The sequence below is a fragment of the Rhinatrema bivittatum genome, chromosome 5 (assembly GCF_901001135.1).
Source record: "Rhinatrema bivittatum chromosome 5, aRhiBiv1.1, whole genome shotgun sequence".
Classification (NCBI taxonomy): Eukaryota; Metazoa; Chordata; class Amphibia; order Gymnophiona; family Rhinatrematidae; genus Rhinatrema; species Rhinatrema bivittatum.
The window spans coordinates 170,329,057-170,342,004 of record NC_042619.1 but is presented as its reverse complement, the minus strand read 5'-3'; the positions used below and the strand labels follow the sequence as shown (position 1 = coordinate 170,342,004).

The following is a 12,948-nucleotide window of genomic DNA, read 5'->3' as shown; positions in this document are numbered from 1 at the left end:
TCTTATTAGAGTACAGAGTTAAGCAGGAGAGAGATAAAAATTAGAGATTGGTAGGGAAGAAAGGTAGAGATTCCACTCCTCGCCAATATTAACCAACCAAAGATAAAGAGCCAGTTTAAGGCATCGGTGATTTCCTGCAGTATCAGAGGCCTGGCTCCCCGCTAGTACAAGAATCTTTTGTATACTGCAGTCTTAGTGAAAGCTGCAGTATGCAAATATTTATTATACACTCTAGATTTGAAAGGTTAGCCATGATAATTTTAAGCCTAATGCAGTTTCAGCAAATAGGTGCCAAAGTCTTCTTATGGATAGCACTATAGAATTTTCTCATTAAAATTTGTTTTTTTAAACAATGTATGTAAAAACATCTAAAAAATAATACCAAGCTTTGAAAAAAGTGAGTGACAGATGAACTTAAAGCAGAAAGAAAAATATCACTAAGATTAATCAATTTTGTCATTAAATACAGTTTTTCCTACACCACATTTGCATATTTTGCAGCATAATTTCTTCCTTAAATGCCCTTACTTTTGTCAAGTATTCTACTTTCAAATTGTCTATCATCAGATTTTTCTGAGACAGCTCTATTTTCAGCAGCTGTAGATTATGGAGAAGCTCTTTCCTCTCAATCAGCTGCCTGGTGATCTTGGTACCCCTTTCTCTCTCTTCAGATGAAGAAATGTCATCCGTAGGTACTGAAGTTTCCAAGCTAACATCCTCGGACTCCAGAGAACTAGACACATTCACTTTTCTAGAGAACTTATGTGACATCTCTGTTTTCTATACAAACTGTTTCAATAGCAAATGTTTCTCACAACCTGTTGGGATAAAAAAAATAAAATTGTTGAAATATATTAGGTTAATAAAACATGTTGTGTACCACAGAAACATAATTGCACTGTATTTATGCATTTTGTTATTCCCATGAAATAAAACAGTTTGATTTGTTACAAAAATTAGTTAAGGTCTGTTACTAGTTTATTTATTCTTACTCATATTTGAAAAATGCAGCAAAGAAAGTAAAACCACTAACTTACTCCTCTAGGTCATTTTTCCCATTTGATAATAATCTTTTAAGCTTCTTGCTTACCAGCTCCATGACCTGTTATGTGTTCAAACAACTCGCACTTAAAGAAGCTGCGTGCACAAATTAGAGGCACCCCAGCAACAAGTGTGGTATGGCGTACGCACTACTAATGTGCCCGGCTGAAGCGCACCATCACGCACAAAAAGGTTATGTGCGCAAAGTCGCGCCTAGCAGTAAAGCATGCACAAGTGCGCGTGAAAATGCCACCGCGGACTATCACACGGCACACCAAGAAAAGCCTACCGCAGGGCCCACTCAATCCGCCAGGCTGCCCAGTTCCCCTAACTCCAACGGGAGCGGGAACGATGTTGGGGCGGCACGCCGAGCAGGGAGACCAAAGGAAGGCAGGAAAATTGGTTCTTACCTGCTAATTTTCATTCCTGTACTACCACGGATCAGTCCAGACTGCTGGGTTTTGCCTCCCTTCCAGCAGATGGAGACAGAGAAAAACTTTGAGAGCGCCCTCTCTTAACCTGGTGAAACACCTGTTGCTCCTCAGTATTTACTCATACCCAAGCAGAAAGAACTTTATATTTCAAAAACATTCTTTAATTAACCTAACTTTTAGCCCCATAACGAGCAGAGTGTGAAAACACAGAACTTGAAAAACAGACCAAAAAATTGACCTTAAACAAAAGAGGACCAAATAGGACAAGCCTACACCATTCTTCAGGAAAGACCATGACACACATACACAAGTTCGAGCGGACTCTTCCTCTACCCCCAACAACCTTCAATGGGTGGGCGTCTGGACTGATCCGTGGTACTGCAGGAATGAAAATTAGCAGGTAAGAACCAATTTTCCTTTCCCTGTACATACTCTGATCAGTCCAGACTGCTGGGATGTACACAAGCCACTTCTAAACAGGGTGGGATTGTGAAAGTCCCGCTTGAACGACAGTGGCCCCAAAACTGCCGACGTCCGCCTGTTGGACATCTAAACGGTAGTGTCCAGTGAACGTGTGTAAGGTCTTCCAGGCAGCTGCTCTGCAGATTTCCTGCAGAGAGACCATCTGGGATTCCGCCCAAGAGGCCGCTTGTGCCTGCGTTGAATGAGCTTTCAGGCCTTCTGGAGCTGAGCGACCTTGGCAGATATAAGCTGAAGTTATTGCTTCCTTTAACCAACAAGCAATAGTAGTCTTAGACGCTTTTTGTCCCTTCTTCGGGCCATGCCATAAGACAAACAGATGATCCGATAAACGGAATTCGTTAAGTGGACTCCAAATAGTGCAACAAAGCCCTTCTGACATCTAGATGCTTCAATTCTCTAGAATGAGGATCCGACAACTCCACATCTGTAAAGGCCGGAAGCTCCACTGACTGATTCAGGTGAAAGGCTGAAACCACCTTTGGTTTCAAAGATAGAACTGCCCAAATCGAAACTCCAGAGTCCGAAATGTGCAGGAAAGGATCCCTACAGGATAGAGCCTGAAGTTCAGAAAACTCTCCTGGCTGAACAGATGGCCACCAGAAATACCACCTTCAATGTGAGGTCCTTCAAGGTAGCTCTCTTAATGGGCTCGAACCCGGAGAACCAGGCGGGACAGAGCTGTTGAGTCGGAGGACGAAGATACTTTACTCTGCGAAGAAAACGCGTAACATTCGGGTGAGTTGCTAGAGAAGAACCCTGTATCCAGCCACGCAGAGATCCCAAAGCAGAGAGTTGGGCCTTGAGATAATTAAAGGACAAACCCTTCTGAAGCCCATCTTGAAGAAAGGAAAGAATCAGGGGAACCGAGGCCTTCCGAGGGTTCTCCTCCTGAGCCTCACACCAGGACTCAAAAATCTTCCAAACCCACACATAGGCCATGGAGGTAGAAGCCTTCCGAGCCCTCAGTAGAGTAGAGATTACCTCCTCCTAATAATCTTTCAAAAGTCAGGCCACAAGATAGAAGCAAGCTGACTGATCAAAAAATATGGGACCTTGTCGTAGTAGATTCGGTAAATGAGTCAACCGTCGAGGTCCTTCCAGACACAGGTTCACAAGATCCACGTACCATGGACAGCGTGGCCACTCTGGAGCTATGAGAATGACACGTCCGGGATGAATTTCGATTCTCCTTAGCACCTTTCCCACGAGCAGTCACGGGGAAAGGCGTAGGGCACGGACGGCCAGGGAACCACCAGAGCATTGACTCCTTCTGCCCCATGATCTCTCCTGCGACTAAAAAAGCGGGCTGCCTTGGCATTTGCTCGGGTCGCCATGAGATGCACGTGAGGTGTTCCCCACCGGCGAGAGATCAGACGTATTACGTCGTTGGAGAGCTCCCATTCTCCGGGGTCCAGCTGATGACAACTAAGAAAATCTGCTTGTACATTCGCAGTCCCCGCAATGTGCGCCGCCGCCAATCTGTCTAGATGTTGTTCTGCCCAGGACATCAATAGGTTCGCCTCGAGGGCTACAGGACGACTTTTTGTTCCCCCTTGCCTGTTGATATAAGCCACTGTTGTCGCATTGTCCGACAGGACTTGAAATGCCCGATAACGCAGCAAGGGGAGGAAGAACTCGAGAGCCAAACAAATGGCTCGTCTCGAGGCGGTTGATCGACCATGACGACTCTACCGGAAACCACTGGTCCTGAGCCGCTTGATCCTGACAGACTGCTCCCCAGCCAGAAAGGCTGGCATCGGTCGTGACTACCATCCAGTGGGGGATTTCCAGGTCTACCCCACACTCCAAATGCGTCTGCACTAGCACCATGAGAGGCTGGCCCTGGCAACTTCCAGAAGTGGTAATGGAAGATGGAACCCGCTGAGTTCTAACAGGATAACAAGGCTGCTTGCAAGGGCCTCATATGTGCGAAAGCCCATGGAACCAATTCCAAGGTTGAAGCCATGGACCCCAGAACTTGTAAGTAGTCCCAAACTCTGGGCCCCAGAGTCCGCATCAGAGACTGCACCTGACCACGCAACTTGATGCATCTTTCTCCGGAAAGGAAAGCTTTGCCCGACTGAGTGTCGAAACAGCTCCCAAAAACTCCAGTACCTGGGGAGGAACTAGGTGGCTCTTGGAAAAGTTAACCACCCAGCCTAAGGATTGTAGGCGGCTTAAGACCCTGTCCACCACCCGTAAGAACAGGCCCGCAGATTTTGCCCGAATAAGCCAGTTGTTCAGGTAGGGATGCACGAGCACTCCCTCCTTTCTCAGAGAAGCTGCTACTACCACTGTTACCTTGGTAAAGGTCCTCGGCGCCGTAGCTAGGCCAAACGGTAGGGCACAAAATTGAAAATGTTGTCCTAGGATCATAAACCTGAGGAACTTCTGGTGGTCGCTCCGAGTGCCTATATGTAGGTAGGCCTCCGTGAGGTCCAGAGACGCCAGGTACTCGCCCTTTCTCACCGCCGCAATGACAGACCTGAGTGTCTCCATGCAGAACCGGGGCACCTTGAGGGCTACGTTGACCTTCTTTAGGTCCAGAATGGGACAAATCATTCCTTCCTTCTTGGGGATGACAAAATAAATGGAATAGCACCTCCTCCTTTGTTCTGCCGGAGGAACCAGTACAATAGCCCCTAGACTTTGAGGCGCATCAGGGTCTGGTGTACAGTCAACTGCTTTGCTGGGGAACCGCAAGGAGAGAATAGGTACAGGCTTCAAAGCGGGCGAGCAAATTCTAACGCATAACCATGCTCTATCACAGAAAGAACCCACCGATCCGACGTGATATGGACCCACTCCTGCAGGAAGAGAGGCAGCCGTCCCCCTATCCTGAGATCCTTGGAGTGGGCCGACCTCGCTTCATTGGGAGGACTTGCCACTCGCGGTAGCTGGACTAGATCTGTCCCGGGGAGCACGCCGGCCACGATAAGCTGGGGACCAGGACTGAAACCTCTCAGAGGCTTGCCTGTAGCCAGAGTTCTGTGCCCTACTCTGGCGAAAACACCTCTGGCCTTGAAAGCGTGGGCGGGCGGGAAAGAACACCTACTGGCCCCTTGGTCTGTCCTCGGGCAGCTTGTGGACTTTATTCTCGCCCAAGTTTTTGATGAGCTGTTCCAGAGCTTCTCCAAACAGGAGCCCACCCTTAAAGGGAAGAGCCCCCAACTGTGACTTCGAGGAGACATCCGCCAACCAATTCCATAGCCATAACAGACGTCGTGCTGAAACCACAGAGACCATCGTACGCGAGGACGTGCGGAGAAGGTCATAGAGGGCATCTGAGCCATATGCGACCGCTGCCTCCAAACAGTCAGCTTGTTTCGCCTCCGCTGGCTCAAGATCCTTGGCACTCTGCAGCAGTTGGACCCATCGCAAGCTCGCCCAGAGCATGTAGTTGCTGCACACCGCAGCCCAAATGCCGAGACTTCAAAAATCCGCTTGAGGTAGCCCTCTAACTTGCGGTCCTGCAAATCCTTCAAAGCCCTTGCTCTCGCTACTGGAATCATCGTCCTTTTCGTAACCGCCAAGACTGAAGCGCCACCTTAGGGCTGCGCAAGAGCTCCAGGACGTCCTTGGGCAAGGGATAAAATTTGTTCATAGCCCGGCTAACCTTGAGACCCGTTTCAGGGGAATTCCACTCCATGAGGATCATCTGCCGAAGCATGTCATGTAGCAGGAAAGTTTGGGCAGGACCACACAACCCCGCTAAAATGAGGTCCACCGTGCCCGGACTTGGAGCAGTCAGCGGGTCCACGATCCCCAGCTCAGCCAGAACGTGGGGAATTAAAGGCTCCAATTCATACTTCTGGAACAACTGGACTACCTTCGGGTCATCGCCCTCCACTGAAGGGGCCTGGTCCACCGTGGCGCCGGGGTCCAGGTCATCCACGGGAGGGAGGGGAGCCACAAGAAAATTATTCCTTACCTGCTAATTTTCGTTCCTGTAGTACCACAGATCGGTCCAGACCATGGGTTATATCCCCATTCCAGCAGATGGAGACAGAAGGAAAACTTGTGAGGCGCTCGGAATTACCCATGAGCACCCTCTACGTCCCATCAGTATTAAGACTATCAAAGCAGAACAAAAAACTCAGAACTAATTGATGAATGGATCAAGCAAAAATCTCCCAACCAAATAGGGAACTAAATACAAGTTGCCGATAAGGCATATAGTGTCCGTAGCCCAAAACTTGCAAATGCAAATCTCGAAGCCTTTGAGAAAAATCTTGCAACCTCAGCCTGCTCTTTAGCGATATATTAACTGTGCTGAGGAAAAGCAAGATACTGGACAGAAATATGCTATCGAAAAGTGTGGGTGGGCGTCTGGACTCATCCGTGGTACTACAGGAACAAAAATTAGCAGGTAAGGAATAATTTTCTTTTCCCTGTATGTACCCGGATCAGTCCAGACCATGGGATGTACCAAAGCTTCCCTACATAGGGTGGGCCCTCGATAGCTCTGCTCGAATGACCTCGTTGCCAAACGAACCCAACCCCGGAGGACTTAGATGAAGACAATAATGACACGCAAAAGTATGTAATGACTTCCATGCAGCCACTCTGCAAATTTCTTGAGGAGACACCGACTGACTTTCCACCCAAGGAGTCGCCTGAGAACGGAGAGAATGCGCTTTAATACCATCCGGAGGGGGCTTACCTGATCCAATATACGAGGCAAAAATGGTTTCCTTCAACCAGTGAGCAATAGTAGTCTGAGGTCTGTTGACCTTTCTTGGGGCCACTCCAGAGAACAGTTAGTCCAAAAGACGGAAATCGTTAGAGACCTCCAGGTAATGAAGGAGCGCTCGCTTAACATCGAGCCGCCGCAGCTCCCTGGAGTCGTCCTCTTGGAAGGCTGGAAGCTCCACCGACTGATTGAGGCGAAACAAGGATACCACCTTCGGGAGGAAAGATGATACTGTGGTCAGGGTAACACCCGAATCCGTGAAGCGCAGATAGGGTTCCCTACAAGACAAAGCTTGCAGCTCCGATATTCTGCGAGCTGAAGAAATGGACACGAGGAACACAGTCTTCAGAGTTAAGTCCTTGAGCGGCTCAAAAGATGGACCACCCAAAGCCCGTAGTACCAAATTCAAATTCCACGAAGGACACAGGGCACAGACCGGAGGTCTCAGGTGTTTGACACCTTTAAAAAGCGGACAATGTCCGGATGTGATGCTAAGGTGTTCCATCCAAACACCCAATGAGCGAACCAAGGGCTACTACCTGAACCCGAAGAGAATTGTAAGCCAAACCCTTGCCGAGCCCGCTCTGCAGGAAAGAGAGAATCTGAGCCACAGATGCACGACGAGGAGCAATTCGCCCGGAGACACACCAGGAATCAAAAACCTTTCATATTCGTACATAAGAAATGGAGGTGGAAGTCTTCCTGGCCTGTAAAAGCGTGGATATGACTTCCTCTGGATAAGCCTCTTTTTCTCAGCCTTCTCCTCTCAAAAGCCAGGCCGCAAGACAGAAGCGATCTGCCTGGTCGAAAAATATGGGACCCTTACGAAGGAGTCGAGGAAGATGTCCCAGACAAAGTGGACTGTGCACCGCTAGATTCACCAGATCTGCAAACCAAGGCCTTCATGGCCACTCTGGCGCCACAAGAATCACTGCTCTGCGGTGAACTTCTATTCTCCGAGGAACCTTTCCCACCAGAGGCCTTGGGGGAAACACGTACAGCAGAATGTCATGAGGCCAGGGCAGTACCAGAGCATCCACCCCTTCCGCCCGCGACTGAAAAAGCGGGGTGCCTTCGCATTCCTTAGAGTGGCCATCAAGTCGAGGTGGCTTCTCCGGATAGCTTCCACTCTCCGGGATCCAACGTCTGCCGGCTTAAGAAATTGAATATTGTCTACTTGCGCCATGTAAGAAGCCGCCAGATGCATGAGGTGACGCTCCGCCCATATCATGAGCTTGTCCATCTCCCGAGAGACATGTCGACTCTTCGTTCCCCCTTGCCGATTGATGTATGCCACTGTGGTAGCATTGTCTGAGAGGATCCGCACAGTCATGCCATGCACCAAAGGAAGAAATTGTTTCAGGGCGAGACGGACTGCTCGGGTCTCTAGGCGACTGATTGGCCATTTCGCCTGCCCCGATGACCAGCGGCCCTGTGCCGCCTGAGTTTGACACACCACACCCCAGCCGGAGAGACTGGCATCGTAGTGATGACTACCCACTGTGGGACTTCCAAGTCTACATCGCTGAGCAAATGATCCAGACTGAGCCACCAGCCCAGGCTGTTCTTGGCCTGATCCGGAAGTGATAAGAGAGTTTGGAACTCCTGAGACACCGGCTTCCAGCGAGAGAGCAATGCCCTCTGCAAAAGTCGCATATGCGCAAATGCCCAGGGTACCAAATCTATGGTGGAGGCCATGGAGCCCAGTACTTGAAGATAATCCCACGCCACGAGAAGTGTCAGACTCTGGAAACGTTGAATCTGAGAAATGAGATTGAATACCAAGGCTTGATGCAAGAAAACCTTGCCCACACTGGTGTTGAAAAGAGCGCCCAAGAAATTCAGTTTGCAACGGCGTAAGACTGCTCTTGGCAAAATTGACCACCCATCCGAGAGTTCAGAAGATGCAACACCTTGTCGACCGACTGCTTGCAAAGATCCTGGAACTTTGCCCGAATGAGCCAGTCGTCCAGGTAGGGATGAACTGACACCCTCCTTCCGTAGAGCCACTGCCACCACTACCATTACCTTGATGACGTTACGTGGAGCGGTTGCCAGACCGAAGGGCAGGGCCTGAAACTGGTAATGCTGACCCAGAATCTTGAACCGGAGAAAACACTGATGAGCCTTGTGGATGGGAATATGGAGATAAGCTTCTGTGAGGTCTAAGAATGCTAGGAATTCCCCACTGCAGACCGCCGCTATTACTGAACGTAGATTTTGCATCCGGAAATGCGTAACCTTTAGAGACCGATTTACCGTCTTGAGATCCAAGATGAGTCTGAAGGCATTGTCCTTTTTGGGAACCACGAAGTAGACGGAATAGTGGCCTGCGCCTTGCTCCTTCGGCGGCACTGGGAGAATGGTTCCAAGGTCGAGTAGTCTGTTGAGCGTCTGACGCAATATTAGTTGTTTCCGCAATGGTCCGCAGGGGGAGAATAGGAACCTGTCCATTAAGGGCTGAGCAAACTCTAAAACATAACCGTGCTTTAGAATATCCAGGACCCACTGATCTGATGTGATCTTGACCCACTCCTCGCAAAACAAGGAGAGTCGTCCCCCAACTCTGGGCAGTAAGGAGTGGGCCGGCAACCCTTCATTGGGTTGTCTTGGAAGCTGATCCTTGTGGCAAGCCCCCTTGAGGGGATCTGCGGCCACGAAAGGAATGAGACCAAGATTGAGACCTAGTGGAAGGAGGATGTTGAGAAACAGGTCTTGACTGCAAAAAATGCCGTTGTCCTCTGAAACAGGCCCTAGAGGAATTGAATGTCCGAAAATTTCTCTGACGGTCTTCTGGAAGCTTGTGTACTTTATTCTCCCCAAGAGATTTGATAATCTGCTCCAAATCTTCTCCAAACAACAATTTACCCTTAAAGGGGAGAGAGCCCAGCTGCACCTTGGAAGAAGAGTCTGCTGACCAGTTGCGGAGCCAAAGGAGACATCTGGCCGAGACTGCCGACACCATCGACCTGGCCAGGACCCTCAGAAGATCATAAAGCGCATCTGCCGAATAAGCAATCACCGCCTCCAGGCGTTCTGCTTACTGCGCTTCACCAAGCAGCAACTCCTGGGTACCGAGCAACTGCTGTACCCATCTAAGACCTGCTCTTTGCATTAGAAAGCTGCAGATCACTGCTCTGACACCCAATGCTGACACTTCAAAAGTCCTCTTGAGGTATACTTCCAGTTTTCGATCCTGCAGGTCACGCAAAGCTGTCCACCCTGTCACAGGGATGGTGGCCCTCTTAGTGACCGCCAACACCGACGCATCAACCTTTGGAACTTTAAGAAGTTCTAAGAATTACTCCGGAAGAGGATATAGCTTATCCATAGCTCGGCCTATTCGGAGGCTCAAGTCAGGAGAATCCCATTCCCTGGAGAGCAGCTGCAGCAGCATGGGATGAAAAGGAAATGTTTTTGCAGGAGGAAAGGGAATAAACAAATATTACTCTACAAACTTTCCTTAAAGATTTGAAAATTTAAGTGGGAACCACAGGTTCAAACAGCCTTCATCTGCTGGAGACAGAAGAATACTGATGGGACACAGAGGGTGCTCATGGGTAATTCCGAGCACCTCACAAGTTTTTCTTCTGTCTCCATCTGCTGGAATGGGGATATAACTCATGGTCTGGACTGATCCGGGTACATACAGGGAACAGCCCTTCTCCTGGATCTGAATCAGAGACGGGTTCCCTAAGAGAAGGCTGCAACCCCAAGGCCTGCACTCGAATACATATCGCCACCGGCAATGCATCCCTCCTAGAAACCTTGCACGGTGGGGCGGCCAGCTCCTGAAAAGGAGAAGTCCCCTGCTTGCCCCCTGTACTAGCCAAAAAGGCTTGGTGCATCACAACAAACTGAGGGGAAAACAGCGGGGGCTCAGCCAAAGTGCCCTCTAAAGGGTCAAAATCTGCATCAGGGGGGCCCCACCTGCTTCCCGGGCTCCCACAGGGCTCAATTCGGCCGGGGAGAGGGCCCGAGGATGGTCCTCTCCCCCCAGCGCCCTGACCTCCACGGCGCGAAAGGTATGTAAGATGGCTGCTCTTCCCGCACTGATCGGGAACGGGTCCTCCAGAGCCTCAGGGACAGAAAGCAGACTCCCGGCACTGCGCTGCACGAGAATTGCCACTGCAGCCGTACCAGAACTCTCCTCCCTGCCAGAGAGGTACCTGCTGCATGTCCCCAAAAAAACGCAGGTAAGCCGATCCGACCAGGCATGGTTGAGGGGGAAGGAGAAAAAAAAACGTGTGGGTGCTGTTGGTCGGCCTGAGAAGAAAAAATACCCCCCGAACTGTAGCAGGGATTCCCCTGCCTTACCTGACGTCGCCACGAAGGAAAAAAAAAAACAGGGAAATCCCCACTTGCTGCTTTTTTTTTTTTAAACTTTAAAAAAAATCACAAAACAGGCAGGACGACTTTCCTGAAGCCGGTGACAGCTATAATCAGATGATAACAATAAAGGGGGTAAGAAGCCAGTCCACCAGCTATTCCCCGCCAACCGATCACACTATAAGCCCAGGGTTCCCAACCCATGCTCGTCCAAAGATGCCTACAACTAGAGGGGATGGTCCCACCAGGCCCTCTGGGAGACTCTACCGATTTCTGTCCTAACTTTCTATTTTTTTTTTCTAATATATTAGAGCTTGGATCAAACCGCAGGTTTTGCACCACCTCCATCTGCTGGAGAGAGAAATACTGAAGAGCAGGTGTTTCACCAGGTTAAGAGAGGGTGCTCTCAAAGTTTTTCTCTGTTTCCATCTGCTGGAAGGGAGGCAAAACCCAGCAGTCTGGACTGATCCGGGTACGTTCAGAAAACTAAAACACCCGAACTGTCTCTATAAGTAAAAGCTCTTTTTTTTTTTTTTTTAAACTTACCGGAGCTCAGCGTTTACCGGCTGAGTACAGAGACAGTCTCCGGCTGTGGTGGGAGAGGGCATTTGCCGTCACCCCCATATTAGACCTTCTGCACCCGCTGCCTTTCAGCTGTACAAGCAGCTAAGTCCATGCCAGGAACCAGCTACCAGACCAAGGCACACCTCTGAGGGACCTCAGAAATCAGCTCAGGAATTCTCAAACGGGGGAGGACCCTTTAGGCATCACCACCGGAAAGTGGGGATTTTGTTTCTCATTATAAAATTCTCCTTTCAAAGTTCACAGCAATCCCCATCGAGAGATGCATGTCCACCATCTGCTGGAGACGGAGAATACTTGCAGGCTAGAGTCACTGCAGGAGTATATATATTAGGGATGTGAATCGTTTTAGGACGATTAAAATTATCGTCCGATAATTTTAATATCGTCTTAAACCGTTATGGAACACAATACAATACAGATTCTAACGATTTATCGTTATAAATCGTTAGAATCGTGAGCCGGCACACTAAAACCCCCTAAAACCCACCCCCGACCCTTTAAATTAAATCCCCCACCCTCCCGAACCCCCCCCAAATAACTTAAATAACCTGCGGGTCCAGCGGCGGTCCGGAACGGCAGCGGTCCGGAACGGGCTCCTGCTCCTGCATCTTGTCGTCTTCAGCCGGCGCCATAGACGAAAAAGATTGGACGGCAGGAGGTCCTTCCGGACCCCCGCTGGACTTTTGGCAAGTCTCGTGGGGGTCAGGAGGCCCCCCACAAGCTGGCCAAAAGTTCCTGGAGGTCCAGCGGGGGTCAGGGAGCGATTTCCCGCCGCGAATCGTTTTCGTACGGAAAATGGCGCCGGCAGGAGATCGACTGCAGGAGGTCGTTCAGCGCCGAAAAATGGCGGCGGCCATAGACGAAAAAGATTGGACGGCAGGAGGTCCTTCCGGACCCCCGCTGGACTTTTGGCAAGTCTCGTGGGGGTCAGGAGGCCCCCCACAAGCTGGCCAAAAGTTCCTGGAGGTCCAGCGGGGGTCAGGGAGCGATTTCCCGCCGCGAATCGTTTTCGTACGGAAAATGGCGCCGGCAGGAGATCGACTGCAGGAGGTCGTTCAGCGAGGGTTCCGGCGCCTCGCTGAACGACCTCCTGCAGTCGATCTCCTGCCGGCGCCATTTTCCGTACGAAAACGATTCGCGGCGGGAAATCGCTCCCTGACCCCCGCTGGACCTCCAGGAACTTTTGGCCAGCTTGTGGGGGGCCTCCTGACCCCCACGAGACTTGCCAAAAGTCCAGCGGGGGTCCGGAAGGACCTCCTGCCGTCCAATCTTTTTTGTCTATGGCCGCCGCCATTTTTCGGCGCCATTTTGGAAAATGGCGCCGGCCGAAGACGACAAGATGCAGGAGCAGGAGCCCGTTCCGGACCGCCGCTGGACCCGCAG

The 12,948-nt window shown here is 50.3% G+C and overlaps 1 protein-coding gene across 4 annotated transcripts in view; it reads right to left on the bottom strand.

Annotated features, from left to right (window-relative positions):
* The window catches only part of PIBF1 (progesterone immunomodulatory binding factor 1), a 391,620-nt gene that overhangs the window by 376,227 nt on the left and 2,445 nt on the right, over nt 1–12,948 (bottom strand). For all 4 annotated transcript variants that reach the window (XM_029603019.1, XM_029603020.1, XM_029603018.1 and 1 more), the window contains exon 2: nt 529–818. In XM_029603019.1, the coding sequence (XP_029458879.1) occupies nt 529–771 (243 nt within the window). In that variant the 5' untranslated portion in view covers nt 772–818. The remainder of the gene's footprint in view (nt 1–528; nt 819–12,948) is intronic.